This window comes from Xyrauchen texanus, chromosome 5 (assembly GCF_025860055.1).
Source record: "Xyrauchen texanus isolate HMW12.3.18 chromosome 5, RBS_HiC_50CHRs, whole genome shotgun sequence".
NCBI classification, from domain to species: Eukaryota; Metazoa; Chordata; class Actinopteri; order Cypriniformes; family Catostomidae; genus Xyrauchen; species Xyrauchen texanus.
The window spans coordinates 21,902,765-21,918,705 of record NC_068280.1 but is presented as its reverse complement, the minus strand read 5'-3'; the positions used below and the strand labels follow the sequence as shown (position 1 = coordinate 21,918,705).

Genomic DNA, 15,941 nt, shown 5'->3' with positions numbered 1-15,941 from the left:
TCCGAGGGAAAATGTTTTTCCTGTGCCTGACAGTTCTGGTGCTCAGTGGTCTGTAGCGCCTTCCAGACGGCAACAGTTCAAAAAGGATGTGGGCTGGGTGAGTGGGGTCCAGATTGATTTTTCCAGTTCTTGAAGGAAGGGCAGGGGGCAACCAATAATTCACTCAGCAGTCTGAACTGTGCTTTCTAGTCTTCTGATGTCCGATTTCATAGCTTAACCAAACCAGAGAGTTATTGAAGTGCAGAGGACAGACTCAATGACTGCTGAGTAGAAATGTATCAGCAGCTGCAGTGGCAGGTTGATCTTCCTTAGCTGGCAAAGGAAGTACAACCTCTGCTGGGCCTTTTTCACAATGGAGTCAATGTGGGTGTCCCACTTCAGGTCCTATGAGATGGTAGTGCCCAGGAACCTGAGTGACTTCACTGCTGCCACAGTGCTGATTAGAATGGTGAGTGGGGTCAATGTTGGGGTGTTCCTCCTAAAGTCCAATATAATCTCCAGTGTTTTGAGTGTGTTGAGCTCCATGTTATTTTGACTGCACCAGTGAGCCAGCCGTTCAACCTCCCTTCTGTATACAGACTCATCGTCATCTTGGATGAGGCCAATGACTGTAGCATCTTCTGAAAACTTCAGGAGCTTGACAGAGGGGCCTTGGCGGTGTAGTCATTTGTGTACAGGGAGAAGAGTAGTGTAGAGAGCATGCATCCCTGGGGGCACCAGTGCTGATCATACAGGTGCTGTAAGTGAATTCTTCCAGTCTCACTAGCTGCTGCCTGTCTGCAGAAAGCTGGTGATCCACTGACAGATATATGTGGGAAAAGAGATTTGGTGTAATTTAGTCTGGATGATAGCTGGGATGATGGTGTTGAAAGCCAAACTGAATTCCATAAAAAGGATCCTTGCATATGTCCCTGGTCCGTCCATATGATGCAATCATTTGTTGACTCCATTATCCACATAACTGTTTGCTCGATAGGCAAATTGAAGGGGATCTAGAAAGGGTCAAGTTATGTCCTTCAGGTGGGCCAACACCAATCTCTCAAATTACATTATGTTCACAGACGTCAGAGCGAAAGGTCTGTAGTCATTGAGTCCTGTGATTTTGGGTTTCTCTGGGAGATGAATGATGGTGGAGCATTTGAAACAGCAGGGAACTTCACACTGCTCCAGTAATTTATTGAAGATCTGTGTGAAGATAGGGGGTCAGCTGGTTAGCACAGGATTTGATACAAGTGGTTGAAACACCATCTGGGCCCTGTGCTTTCCTTGTCTTTTGTTTCTGGAAGACACAACACACCTCCCTTTAACTCCGTAATGCGATCCGCTCTGAACATCTGAAAGCCCAGCAGATGTAACTCACTGTCCGGAATGGCTTCACTCAGCCAGGATTCTGTGAAGCACCAGGCAGCATAGTTTTAAAAGTCCTTGTTTGAATGGGTGAGATGTAATTTGTCCATTTTGTTAGGAAGAGAGTGTAGATTTGCCAGATGAATACTCGGTAGCGCTGTTTGAAAGCTGCATTGATGTAGCCTGACCAGTGCGCCAGCTCGTTTCCCTCGCCTGCATCTCATTGCGCGTTTAAACAACACAGCTGCGCCTCTAACTACAGTGTCCAGCAAAATGTTTGAATTGTCAAAAACCAGGATAAGATTGTCTGGTATGTGCTGCCAAATGTTCAGCAGTTTGTCCATGGGAAAACTGATTTGAAAAAAAATACTAATCACAGGACAAACAAACCAAAAAAAAAAATAGGTCCTTTCAATGCAAGTGAATGGTGGCCAGACATTTGAAGCTCCAAAAAGCTCACATAAAGGCAGTATAAAAGTAATTCATATGACTCCAGTGGTTTAATATACACTCACTGTACACTTTATTAGGTACACTTGTACATCTACTTATTCATGTGATTATCAAATCAGCTAATCATGTGGCAGTAGTGTAATGCATATAATCATGCAGATAAGGGCCAGGAGCTTCAGTTAATGTTCAAAGTGATTTAGACCATGGCATGATTGTTGGTGCCAGATGGGCTGGTTTCAGTATTTCTGTAACTGCTGGTCTATGGCATGATTGTTGGTGCCAGATGGGCTGGTTTGAGTATTTCTGTAACTGCTGGTGTCCTGGGATTTTTTACTTGCATCATTCTCTAGAGTGTATAGAGAATGGTGCAAACAACAAAAAACAACCAGTGAGCGACAGTTCTGTGGGTGAAAATGGCTTTTTGATGAGAGAGGTCAACAGAGAATGGCCAGACTGGTTCAAGTTGACAGAAAGGCTATGATAACTCAGATAACCACTCTGTACAATTGTAGTGAGCAGAATAGCATTTCAGATTGCACAATTTGTCGAACCTTGAGGTGGATGGGCTACAACAGCAGCAGACCATTTTGGGTTCCACTTCTGCAGTGGGACTACCATTTGTGTACTTCAGCAGAAATCCAGATTTTTCAGACCAGGCTATGTTTTTCCAATTGTCTACTGTCCTGTTTTGGTGAGCCTGTGCCCACTGCAGCCTCAGTTTCCTGTTCTAGTCTGATAGTACTGGTCACCCTAGAGACTGGTGTGCATGAATATCCCAGGAGATCAGCAGTTACAGAAATACTCAAACAAGCCTGTCTGGCACCAACAATCATGCCACGGTCTATAAATCTCTACTTTCACTTCTACAAAAATCTTCTCAGGCCACCATACTTCATCAGACAACTGCAATTTCAACCATTTTTACAAGCTAGAGAGAAACTTAGAGTGTATGAAATATACATAATGTTGTGGGCAATGTAGAATAGTAGACATATTAGAAATATAATCTATTGTATTAAGTTATGACCATTCTAGTGAGTAGTGGGAAAACAGAATAAAACAAATATTTAGAATGTTAAGATACATTTAACATGACCACTCCTCAAATAGTCATTTTGAGCACCTGTAATAATAAATTGAGATTGCATCTGAAATTGAAGGACACAAACACTGAATTATAAATTTTATGTGTTCAATAAAACACACACTTTATTTAATTTGAACATTAGAATTAAACACAAATTACACAGCAAAACATACAAAATCAAACTTTCAAAATATCTACAGTAAATACATTTTTAATAAAGAGTGCAGGAACAGAATATATATAAATTTATAAATACTCAACAACTGCAACACCTGTGGAGAGAAGAGAAGGAGAAAAAAGAGGAGGACGACAACACCAGTAAACACATCCCAACCTAGGCCTCTTCGCGAAACTGGTCACACTCAGCTGAGTGCCAAGACTGAAAACAGTTCCTATCACGAACCAAGCAAGGTATTTTGCCATTACATTCCGGCATGCAAAAATCTATTTTAGTTTTATAGCACAGCCAACCTCTCTTGGATGACTCTTAAAATTTTGGGACATTGGCTGTGTGGAATGATGACGAAGGAGGGACTACAGGCTTTAGTCTATGCAAAGGGAAACTTACGTGAATATCGAGACCTCCCAGCGGACGAGCCATGTTTTCTCTGAAATCTATTTGTGTTAAGTTCACCTGTCTACACTCATCCCCTGGTGCTGCATGAATGTGTTGCCATTCCTTAAACAATATGAATCTATTGACGATGGCAATTTCTATGAAGTGAAAAAAGAGTTTTTTGTAGGACGTCGTAAGATTCTAAATTTGGTCTGACCAATCAACACCACCTAAGTTTTTTTTTATCATCGCTGATGACAGTGGACTGGAGGGCTACTTCTTTGGTCCAGTCACCATAATTTTTTACAAACCTAGTAATTTCAGTTGAGCCATTCGCATTGTGGAAATTGGAGAGGCATGTAACTGCACGCGTATAAGTATATTCCCCTCAATCCTACACCATCTCATATCACCATAAGCTGTCTTGCGTTCCCATCTTTTGATGTCTTAAAATTCTTCAGGAAACAGTTTACGATTCACCCTGCATGTCTCACAGGCATTAGTTCCTATTTCTAATGACTTAACCATAAGAGCTGGGGACGTATAAAAGACCAAACATTGTGGCCCTGGTCTGTGGCCAAGTCAGTTACACACCCATCATGACTACCTGTGTAAACATTAAAGTCAAGAGTATTCCCTGAGTCTGATGTTGCAATTTCCCATAATTTAAAACCCCACCCACAGTTGATGGTCTTGGCAAGGGCTGCCTCTGCGTCCAAGGAGACAGGGACAGGCCGAAGGGGAGGACCTTGAACTGATACGCCTGGCCATCAAACACGAACCGTAGGAACGGTCAGTGTCGAGGCAACATGGAGACGTGAAAGTACGCGTCCTTTAGGTCTACCGGTGCGAACCAATCTAGCTGTTGAACGCAGGGTAGAATTTGTTTCTGCGTGAGCATTTTGAACAGGATTTTGTGTAAGGCCCGGTTGAGAACACGCAAGTCCAAGATTGGTCGCATCCCGCCACATTTTTTGGGTACAATGATGTAAGGGCTGTAGAAACACTTCTTCATCTCGGCTGGAGGGATGGGCTCTATCGCGTCCTTAAGAAGCAGAGTCGTGAGCTCTACCCGTAAAGCGGTGGCTTTCTCTCCGTGTACGGAGGTGTAGCGTATACCGCTGAAATGAGGCGGGAGCCGGGCGAACTGAATCGTGCAGCCGAGCCGGATGGTCCTGGCCAACCAGCGTGACCAAACTCCCGCGAGGGGCACTAGAGGGACGATCGCTTCTGACATACCAGGTGGGGCTTCGCAGTGGGGGGAGCAGGTAATAGTGCATCGGGAGGCAGAAGAGCATCCCGATGCTTGGGTGCTGAGAAAAGACTCAAAGCACTTACCTCCCTCCTGGCACCCAGCAGTGGGCGGATTAAAGACTGAGGAAGAGGTCCTGGAAAGGTGTTTTTGGAACTCGTCAGTGCTGGCCTGCCGGGGCTGAACAGCTGTAGGTCCGGAGGCAAGGAAGCTGCCTCCGGGGATACGGAACTGTAGAGTTTCGGAGCCGGGGTGCCATGAGATTGGCACGCACAGGCTGGATGACCCAGGAAGTGAGGAAATTGCTCTTTTATTGAGAATATGGGTACTGCAGCCCAAAGGTGGTCCGGCAAATAAAACAAGGATTCTCCTCACGGCCCTCCACCGGGGGATGGAGTGATCCAGAGTGAATGTCTGACTGTCTGGGTCGCCCGTCTCAGGAGCGCTTCGGAGCTTTCCTGGTCCTGGAAGGGGTCCTGGAGACAGGGTGCGTGCACCGCCTTTGAGGTGCTCGATGCTGGGGCTGAGAGCTGGGCCCAGGTTGAGGCAGAGCTGCCTGTTGTTTGGGAGACAGGGCTTTGAGACAGCGTGCCTTGTCAATGTTGCGCATCTCGACCATGTTCAGCCAAAGGTTGCGCTCCTCGAACAAGAGGGTTGCCATCGCCCCCCCCCCCGAGTGCCTGCGCTGTGACCTTCGTCACTCTGAGCTCGAGGTCGATAGCAGAGTGCAGTTCCTGCAGCACGTCGGGGTTGGGATTACCCAGGTGCAGATCTTTAAGTGCCTTGGCTTGGTGGATCTGCGGGAGAGCAATGGCATGTAGAGCGGAGTCGGCCTGTCCGGTGGCGCTTTAGGCTTTGGAGGTCAGTGATGACGTCATCCTACAGGTTCTGGAGAGGAGTACCGGGCGGTACCGCCAGGTGGCGGCATTCTCGGGACACAGGTGTATTGCAACCGCTCTGTCCACCTGGGGGACCTCCGTGTACCGCCCCACCATCCAGGGTAGTGAGAGCGTAGGTCGGGATGAGCAGAGGGGTTGGTTCCGGGCAGTAAAAGGTGCCGACCGCGTCAGCTCGTCATGCACTTCTGGGAAGAAAGGGGGGGTGCATGGCTATGAGCGCTGCCCCGACCCAAGGAACCGATCGAGTAGCCATGAGGGGGGGACGGAAGTTGCCAGTAGAGGTGAGTGGAACAGTGCTGAACTCAGCTTGCTGTTGCACAACCACTCGGCTCCGAAGAAAAACAGATGGACAGACGCACGCCCACTTCCCTTTATACCCGTATGACGGGACATGCAAATTCTGTCTGCCAAATTCACATTGGCCTTTTCTCAAGTTCAGAGGTACGCGAGCCTTTCAAGGAAGACCCCTTGTGTCACTTCATTCAACACAACGTCGAGTGAGAGACAGATGGGGAACTTGTCTTACCTCGAAAGACCGCCTCAGTTTTCAATTTGAAGCAGTAAGTCTAACACTGGAGGTAATCTCCCAGGGCATCCTCTCTGGCTCCGCCCAGGCAAATGGAGGATGACGATAATGATGATAAATGTATTATTTACGCCCAGCAACCCCTTAACCAATCATATGTGCTTTTAGCTTATATTGTCATGAGTATCTGGCAGTTTTCAGAAATAAAATCGATGATTGGAAACCGGAGATATTGAGACAGGAACCATGGGGAATAATTGTTCCCAAATTTGAATGCCTAACTGGTAAGGGTTAATCTAACGGCGAATTGACACAATGTTATTTCTGACCAGAGTTGTAGTAAACAGCTCACTCATTCGCGGACACACACACACACACACACACACACACACACACACAAAAGCACAACACATTTTCAATAATTCAGTGGTCCTTTGTCAATTATTCCTTACATATATATAAAACAACAATCATCCATATGATTATCTAATCTACCAAACATGTGGCAGCAGTGCATTGCAAACCATCATGCTGATACGGGTCAGGAGCGTCAGTTAATGTTCACATCAACCATCAGAATGGGGAAAAAATGTAATCTAAGTGATTTGGACCGTAGCATGATTGTTGGTGCCAGATGGGCTGGTTTGAGTATTTCTGTAACTGCTGATCTCCTGGGATTTTCACGCACAACAGTCTCTAGAATTTACTCTAAGTGTCAGTTCTTTGGACAGAAATGTATTTTTGATGAGAGAGGTCAACAGAGATTTGCCAGACTGGTTCAAACTGACAAAGTCTATGGTAACTCAGATAACCGCTCGTTAAAATTGTAGTGAGAAGAATAGCATCTCAGAATGGTATTCTTAGATGCGGGTTGGCACTGTTTTGCCGGCACGAGAGGGACCTACACAAAATTAGGCAGGTGGTTTTAATGTTGTGGCTGATCGGTGTGTATAATATATATATACACACACACACATATATACATACATACCTATATATATATACACAGGTACTACAAGGTTAATGCAAAAAAATTAAATGCCATTGATTCTCTCTTATGGTTGCTTGTGGCTACATTAGTTTGTTCATTCTCCACTGTGAATGTTTGCAGTGAGACTGTGCCATTTTCAGAATGTCATTTGTGGAAAGGAAAAACATTGTAAGTCCCTGTGAGCCATAAATAAACAATACTAATACAGTCAAACCATGAAGTAAATTACAAATTCACCATCATATCCCTTCCATTTGATATCAGTAACACACAGACATTGTTTCTATGACGCTATGGGCTCAGGTCCCAGACATCACATGGCATCGCTGCCACAGCCCTTTACATACTGACAAACAAACAGACCAAGCATTGTTTTCTAAACATAGCAGTAGCTGTGTTATTTCCTGGTATATAACATTTTCAAACAAAATAATGTATTGAAAAAATAGCCCTTTGAGGTGTAGCATCTTATTTTCAAGGGGGTCCTAAAGACACATGATAGAAAATTATAAAACACATACAATCAAAACAGCATTACATAAACTAGACTACAAATACACAAATACAGACAGCTTGCACGCCCTCTTCCACCCACACCTACAGACCTCATCTATTGTACAAGCAACTTAGCTACAAAGATCCAACTTATACATCAGTTACATCAACATAATCACCAATTGAAGCAGTTTATCTTCAGGCTTTTTGTGATACAAATAAACAAAAAATAAAAAAGACGCATAAATTAAAAACATAAACAGGTCTTAAAATGAAAAAATAAAGATGTACTGAAGCAACAAAAAGAAGTAGTATATCTAAAAAAAAAAAAAAAAGAGGAAGATTATTCCAATCAGAAGGAGCTGTGTACTGAAATTACTTGTGACTGACTTTGAAAATTCTAGGAACAAAGAAAAAGGGATATTGCATATCTGAGTGGTATAAGAGATATATACCAACAATTCATCCCTGACACACGTCAACATCTGGTCATGAAATAACTGTAAGATTAATAAATTAAGTGCCTTGTCCTACAAATATGCTACTTGCTTATTTAATAAGGAGCTATTTATTTGTTCTTACATACTTATATTCTCACAAAGAATACACTATAAAGATACATTTATGCATATAGGTTTGAGCTAATGCATTGAAACCCATTTGTAAATTCTTTTTAACCACAGCAAAGCCAAATTGTTATTTTTTTCCTCATTTGAAAACTATTTACTGTCAACCTATTTTCTCTGCAAAGCTTTGTAAAAAAAAAAAAAAACTGGTGACAAAAGAACATAAACAAACACATTTTGAGCAAAATCTGTGGAGGAGTGGAGCTATTGCTCCAGCAACAAACCTTGACTGTGCTAATGCTCTGAGAGAAACACTAGCTCATTTTTACCACCTCGTCTCCATATTTAGAAACCTTTTATGCCCAGATAGGTTGTCTGCTATTCCCAGACTGAATAATGTGTAGGAGTGGTAAATTGGCTTTTCTGTTGAAAACCTTGATCACCAGGTAGGTTATTTTGTGGCTGGGAAAGCTTTACCAGTAATGGCTGTTCAAATACAGATTCACGTTGTATTTTTGAATTCAAGCATGTCAGTTATGAAATGGTACTGAGGAGCATTACTGAGCAGCACTGGGTCTGTATGAAATTAAATGAAAAGATGGATAGGCATTATCTCTTATTGACTGTCCACTGTGAGGTCATTAAACGTATAGGTTACGAATGTAACCTCCGTTCCCCGATGGAGGGAACGAGACGTTGTGTCGGAGAAGCGACACTAGGGGTCTCTCTTGAGCACCAAATATACCTCTGATCTATGAATAAAGGCCAATGAGAAGTTGGCCGCTAGTATTTGCTTACCCCACCCCCAGACATATGGGTACAAAGGCGAGGAAAATAATAGAGTTCTTTCAGGATTTTTCTGAGGAGCCGGAAATGGTCCGCCCACTACAGCGGCTTGGCTCAGCGATGTGGCCAAATAGGACACAACGTCTTGTTCCCATTCGTAACCTAGACGTTCCCCTTCTGCCGCTCTCTCAACGTTGTATCGGAGAAGCGACACTAGGGGTCCAATTTTAATCACGCCATGCGCTGAGCCGTGTACGTGGTCTGACACAGGAGCAGGCAGGTGTTTTACGTGCCAGATGACTGGCTGTATCAGACTGCACGTATCCTTCCCCAATGCCCCACCAAAGTCGTCGGAATCCTTTTGGTTACCCTGACAGCGGAACAAGGCGACGCTTGCCAACCTGGGAATGGGCCAAGCCTGGCTGGGCCTCTTTTCTCTCTATGTTTCTCGCATAGAGCAATAGACAGCCGGGGGCCCTTACATGCACTGAGGGAAGGGGGTCTTACCCAATTTCCTATTCTATCAGGGGGAAAAGACCCTGCGGAGACCACCCCTACCCAGCTGGGGAGGTAAGGTGGTGAATACATCACATGTGTTTTTAGGCGACACGTGGGAGTGGCGCGGTGGTAGATCCAGCGTCAGCGAGGGGGAGTTGCTACAACACGGCGACCGGAGGACAGCCGGAACTGCCTAAGGAAAACACGGGTCCGCTCGTAAGGGGACCATATCGCAGAGAATACACACAGGGGGAGTCTGCGTAGGAGTTCTCACCCTGTGGAGCACCTATTCCAGTACAGGGTAGATTTGAGTACTCGCAGTGGATTGGGTCGGCAAGTTCCTTGGCCCGGTGGACTGGCAGGAGGGGGCCATGACATGCAGGGAGGCGCTCTCACTACCCTCTACCGCCGAGGGTAGTGAGAGCAGGGGAGCAAGGAAGCTTGGCTTGCTCAGCTTGTCATGCACGTCCGGGAAGAAAGGAACCGGGGGGTGCGGCTGTGAGTGGCGCACATGCCCGTGGAACCAATCAAGTAGCCGGTAGGGGGAGGGGGACAGGATTTTCCGGTCCAACCTCACGCTCGCAGTACCCGGGGAAGCATAGCGGACCTCTGTGCATGAGGCTCAGACTGGGCGCGCAGACCTGAAGGTGGCGGCGCAGACGAGCCATCAACATCAGATGCCGCTGTAACGCTCTCCGATGCAGCGGTGATTATCGTCATCCAATTCCGGGAGCTCAAGGGACCGGCAGGCCAGCCGCAAAGCAGGCCGCACTCATTCCGAGCTCAGATGGTAGCAAGCAAGCGTGCCGGGGAGGCGGGTGGTTCGCGGGCGAACACAGCCTGTCATTGTCCCCAAATTGCCTTCATCAGCCACGGCACCTGCCCCAATCCCTTGGGAAAGAGGCGAGGTGCGGGGGGTGGCTGAAGTGGCTTTCTATCTTGATAAAAGAAAGCCTGCTACCGCAATGCTGTCATGGCTATGTTCTCTCCCTGAAAACATAGACCATCCATAAAAATGCTGCCTGCGTGTAATCGCAGCCCAGGTGCGCCAGGCAGCTTTTATGACCGTCGGAGGTGGGGAGAAATCAACCGCATCCACAAACTACACAGAGGCGGAAACACGTCTTTAAAAAGACACGTCCTGAAAAGGACGTTCAACGGCGCTGTGTATATCTCTTTTAGAGAAAATCACTCTTTTAAACAACTCTCTTAGAGTTTGGGTTTCTGCACTGTCCCCACTGTAATGCGCCATCAATCCAACAGCATGCAGAGCGTCAGAGGAATACTGAAACTGGTGTGATCTCACGCGAACAGCATGCACAACCATCGGCTCCAAAGAATATTTCTGAATGAACTCTAGTATCCGGGGCGGGTATGCAAATACTAGCTGCCAACTTCTCATTGGCCTTTTTTCATAGATCAGAGGTATATTCGGTGCTCAAGAGAGACCCCTAGTGTCGCTTCTCCAACACAAAGTGGAGAGAGCGACAGAAGGGGAACTGTGTATATGGTAGGCAACTTAATTGAAATTTAATGTGCCATAAATGTCCTAAGTTTGAATACTTTAATGTTCAGCTATTTCAGGGCTGTACACCTACTTTTTTAGGTGTTAGCACTGGTTTTAGTGAAAAAAAAAACACACATTAGCACAAATTGCATTTTATTAGCATATATTATGTATTGCTATTTAAATTTCTTTCAACTACTACTACAAATCCGATACAATGACATATGTTTAATGACTAATTTGAAATAATACTATATCTTTATTATTACAAATATTCCTCACACAATCAAGCCATGGTGCTGCAACACCCTTGTAATTTTCATGGACGATGCATTTGCCCCTACCACCTCAAAATATGTATTTGATTTTTTATATATTTTTTATAGAATAAACAACTGAAAAGCCATATCCATCGACCACTAATCAGAATAGCCTATAAGCAGAATGTATCCCAACATGTTGTATTAAGAGTTTCTAAGTCAAAAGCAACACTGTTTAAGCTCATCCTCTGGAAATTGAGCAACTAGATTCTTACAAACTTAGAGGGTAAACAGAAAAATATCTTGCGTTTTTATTTATCGCATCAGATTTTGCCAGTCTCTTTTTGCTCACAGACTGATGTGCGACTCTTAAATGCAGTTGTGCAACTAGCACACAGCTTAAGGAACATTACCATGACCCAACAGGGCTTACACGGCAACCCGCTAAGGTTTGAGTACACAAGATTAGGCAATAGCAATGCTGACATCAAACTCATTGTATATGTTCATTGTTGCAATGCTCTTAGGCATACTTTTATCTTATTGCACAAGTTAAAATGGGATAACATTTTTCATTGCACATTATTGTTGTTATATAGCAAATGTGAGCAAAACTTTCATACAGTACAGCCCTGAACCACTAACATTTTGTACAGTATGTATGTTCTTTGTATGGGACTGAGTGTGTAGGCTTGTTCTATAATACTCTTTTGCCTATATGTATTTTTTACAGATTTTGGGCAAACATTGATAATCTTTTCTTCTCACTTTAGGGATCCGAATCAGCCAGTTCCACAGGACACCAAATTCATCCATACGAAGCCTAACCGCTTTGAGGAAGTGGCCTGGTCGAAATACAACCCCAAAGACCAGCTCTACTTACACATTGGGCTGAAGCCAAGGGTGAGAGATCACTATCGTGCGACTAAGGTTGCCTTTTGGTTGGAGCTAGTACCTCATCTTCATAACATCAATGAACTATTTCAGTATGTCTCAACCACGACTAAGATACCTCCTCAGGATACCACTCCATTCCCTTACACTAAGAGACTTGGTAAAACATGGCCATCCACCACACGTCATCCTGGAGTTCCTCCTGCCAACACCAAACAAACAACAGACCACCGCAAAGGAAACGATCAGGGAGATGACTCAGCAGTGGTGATTGAGACAAAGCGAGATTACTCCACCGAGCTCAGTGTGACCATCGCAGTGGGTGCCTCCCTCCTCTTCCTCAACATTCTGGCCTTTGCTGCCCTCTACTACAAAAAGGATAAGCGTCGTCATGAGTCCAACCGACGAGGGCCCAGTCCGCAGCGTAACTCTGCACCGGCTAATGCTGCAGCTAACGCTAATGACATAGCACATCTGCAGAGTGAGGAGCTGATGTCACTCCAAATGAAACAGCAGCAAATGGAGCATGAGCACCATCATGAGTGTGATTCTCTTCAAGCTCATGATACGCTTCGTCTTACCTGCCCAGCGGATTATACGCTCACTCTACGACGTTCACCTGATGACATCCCACTTATGACGCCAAGTACCATAACAATGATTCCTAACTCACTGGCCGGAATGCAGCCCCTGCACAATTTTAACACATTTGGAGGTAGTCAGAACAGTACCAACCTGCCCCATGGTCACTCCACCACCAGGGTATAGCTTTGTGCAGTGGACTTCAGGACATGGTCTGCAAAGACACAGGGTTAAGGAACTTTTTATGTCATGGCGAACTGTGCTGACTTTGTTCCACACTGAGACTTGTCTTAGTGGAAGAGATTCACTTGCTATTTTCCTATGAAGCCTTCTTGCAGAATATCAAAGTCAAATATGACCTACTTGTAAAAAAAAGAAAAAAGAATGTTACTAAAGTAATGCTTTATTTGGAGCCAAGCTTGTTAAGGGTAGGGGACTTTACACAAAAAGACAAGAAGAACTTATTTTCTGAGGGACAATTTTGCATGCATAGAGAACATGTACACAAAGAAGAGAGAGTGTTATAAAGGATATGATAAAGCTTTGTATGTGCCATAACTTATGTCATATACCAAGAGCAACAGAGGGCAATGTTATTATGTGAGAACTGTATTTCAGACAAACACGTTAATATTATTTGAGTGTTGTTAAATACCAAACATCTGGACTGAATTCCCAGCCTGAAATGTAATTATAAAAAAAAATTGTAAAGATGAACAAATGTTAAATACTTGTGTCAAATACAAATATTAATTAAAAAGCTTTTATTGTTGTTTAGTTCAAAATATGACTATGACTGAGCTAACGCTTTCGTTAAAGTTCATGTAAATATACCAATCATTATTTCTTTTTCTTTTTAAATCCTGTGCTAAGCAGCTTTTACACATGAAAAATAAATTAAGGTAGAGGCATTCTTATTCCAAATCCTCTAAATATATATTTCAATCATCTGAGTGTTCCTTTGTCCCAATTTTTGAAAGATATTGCATGTTTGATTGCTGCTTTACATTTGATGACCCAATACAGTGACCCCACTCAGATCTTAAAAATGAAAGATTGCTACCAATTACATTACAGTGCTGGGTGAAGCTGTTCAGCATTATGCTTAATGTTGGGGTTTGGATGGAGAAGTGTGGTCACAAATAAGAGCAACTTCTACCCACAACCAACTCACTTTACCTGCTCAAACCTCTCCATTTTTTAAGACTTTTTGTTTTAATCTGAATCATCACTGCCTGAGCTTCATATGTGACCAGCATTGTATAATTAAAAATATCTATAAATAACACAGGCAGTGGATTTGGGTATCTATATTAGTTGGATATGTTTGTAAAAAAAGTATATGTTAGATATTTCTATTTGTAACATGCTAGCAATATGTAAAGTATTGTGCCAGGCTTGTGATATTTTGGGTTAAAACGTGAGTGAATGAGTGTAAATAAAAATAACGATGATTACTATAAATTAATATAAACAAACAAAAAAATACCCCTGATATTTTTTAGTTCTGCATACTATAACAAAATATGTTGAAAGTGCAAGAAATGATTTAAAAAAGTAAATTCATTGGAGTTTATAAAGTTACATTTGTATATTAAATAAGTCATTTTTATCCCTTGGTTCTTTAACTGTCAGTACCATAAGGGTACAGTGTAGGATTCTAAATAATAGTTTGTCTTAAATTGTTTGCAGTTTTTGCCTTAAGTGATAGATGATATTTCTGGCTGGACACCTGTAAAAAAAAAATATACCGCATTTCTAATAAAATATCACATTATTTTCTAAAATTGTCTTCAGATTGATTTCATTTTACAACTTTAATGGAACATGTTATGATTTGCACACAGGATGATGGAGATATCAACGGGAGGTTTGTTTCTTTATCAATAATCAATAATAGCATTTTTATTTGTATTTTTTTGCTTTTCATTCCATTCTAAATGAATGATACATCATTTTGTCAACTAGCATACACTTGCAAAGGTCATTAAAAGTAGGTATTGTGGCAGCTGGTGCTTTTCAAGAGTGGAGAAGCACAGACTATTTTTTTGGGTGTGTACAATGTTGCTCCAGGCCAGGTTCTACGTGGGTGCTAACTACCCTCAAACAAACTTTAGAGTTCTCTCAATTCAATAATGTGTAATGGCAAATCTGATTTCCCTGAATCCTGGTGAAAACACACATACAAAACTCCTCCATCAAAACTAGTAAATGTACTAGTGTAAAAACTATATGTCTCTTTATTCACAGTCGCAGCATTCTTCTTTCCTGCCCCCAACATACACGTATGTATTTTTAAGACTGCCACTAACACATAGAGATTTGTATCAGAATTATTTCACTCAATCTATCACCTATTGATTGCATTTACTGCTCCGGAATAAAGTGGCCCATAACTGCAGGTTCAGGATCAGTTTCTAAAAGCCAAATCCAAACCTTTACTATTAGTGGAACACGTTCGTTTAATAAACATTTTTTTAAACAAAGGCAGTGCTATTTGCAAATATACATATATATACAAGGGGGCCTCGGGTGACTGTGCCCCCTCACTTGGACCACATTTCAAACCCCAATGTTTTAGCGCAGTGGGTGGACTGGTCAGACAGTCTCTCACGTACCTGAGTCAAGTCAAGTCATTTTTATTTGTATCACACTTTTCATAACACACATCGTTTCAAAGCAGCTTTAAAGAAAATCATGCATTAACAGAAAATAAAACTGTAATATCTATAAAGTTTTAGACAGTAATATCTATAAAGTGTAGTTTTATGAAATATAGGGCTGCCCCTGTCCAAAGATTTTCCTAGTTGGCTAGTAGTCATTAATTTAAGCCATTAGTTGACTAGTCGTCGCACGTTTATGATATTAATTGAATTGCTTATATGTTGGGAGCATTAGAAAATGGTTTGATTTCCAGGGCTGAGAAAGAATGTTATACGTAACATTGCTAACACTGTTCTACATTACAGAGAAATACTAAACCATAATAATGATTTTTACATTTTACAAGCGCACACATAAAGTAAGCCGCAGCAACACCGGCAAAAGTTTAGTGATCCTGAATGTGTCGGGAAAACCAGCAAGAGACTGTCTGAACATTTAGTAAATTTATAGAGAGAAATTAACATTAGGGTTGTGCCAAAAGATGATGATCTCGGGGATTGGTGATGGTCAGAGTGATCACCAATAGCTAATAACTTTGACGATATCAAGTTGATATTTAGTTCGTTTTCACATTAATC

The 15,941-nt window shown here is 42.8% G+C and overlaps 1 protein-coding gene across 1 annotated transcript in view; it reads left to right on the top strand.

Annotated features, from left to right (window-relative positions):
• The window catches only part of nlgn4xa (neuroligin 4 X-linked a), a 126,823-nt gene extending 112,380 nt beyond the window's left edge, over positions 1–14,443 (top strand). The window contains exon 6 of the mRNA XM_052127631.1: positions 11,997–14,443. Within this exon, the coding sequence (XP_051983591.1) occupies positions 11,997–12,885 (889 nt within the window). The 3' untranslated portion in view covers positions 12,886–14,443. The remainder of the gene's footprint in view (positions 1–11,996) is intronic.
• The last annotated feature ends 1,498 nt before the right edge of the window (positions 14,444–15,941 follow it).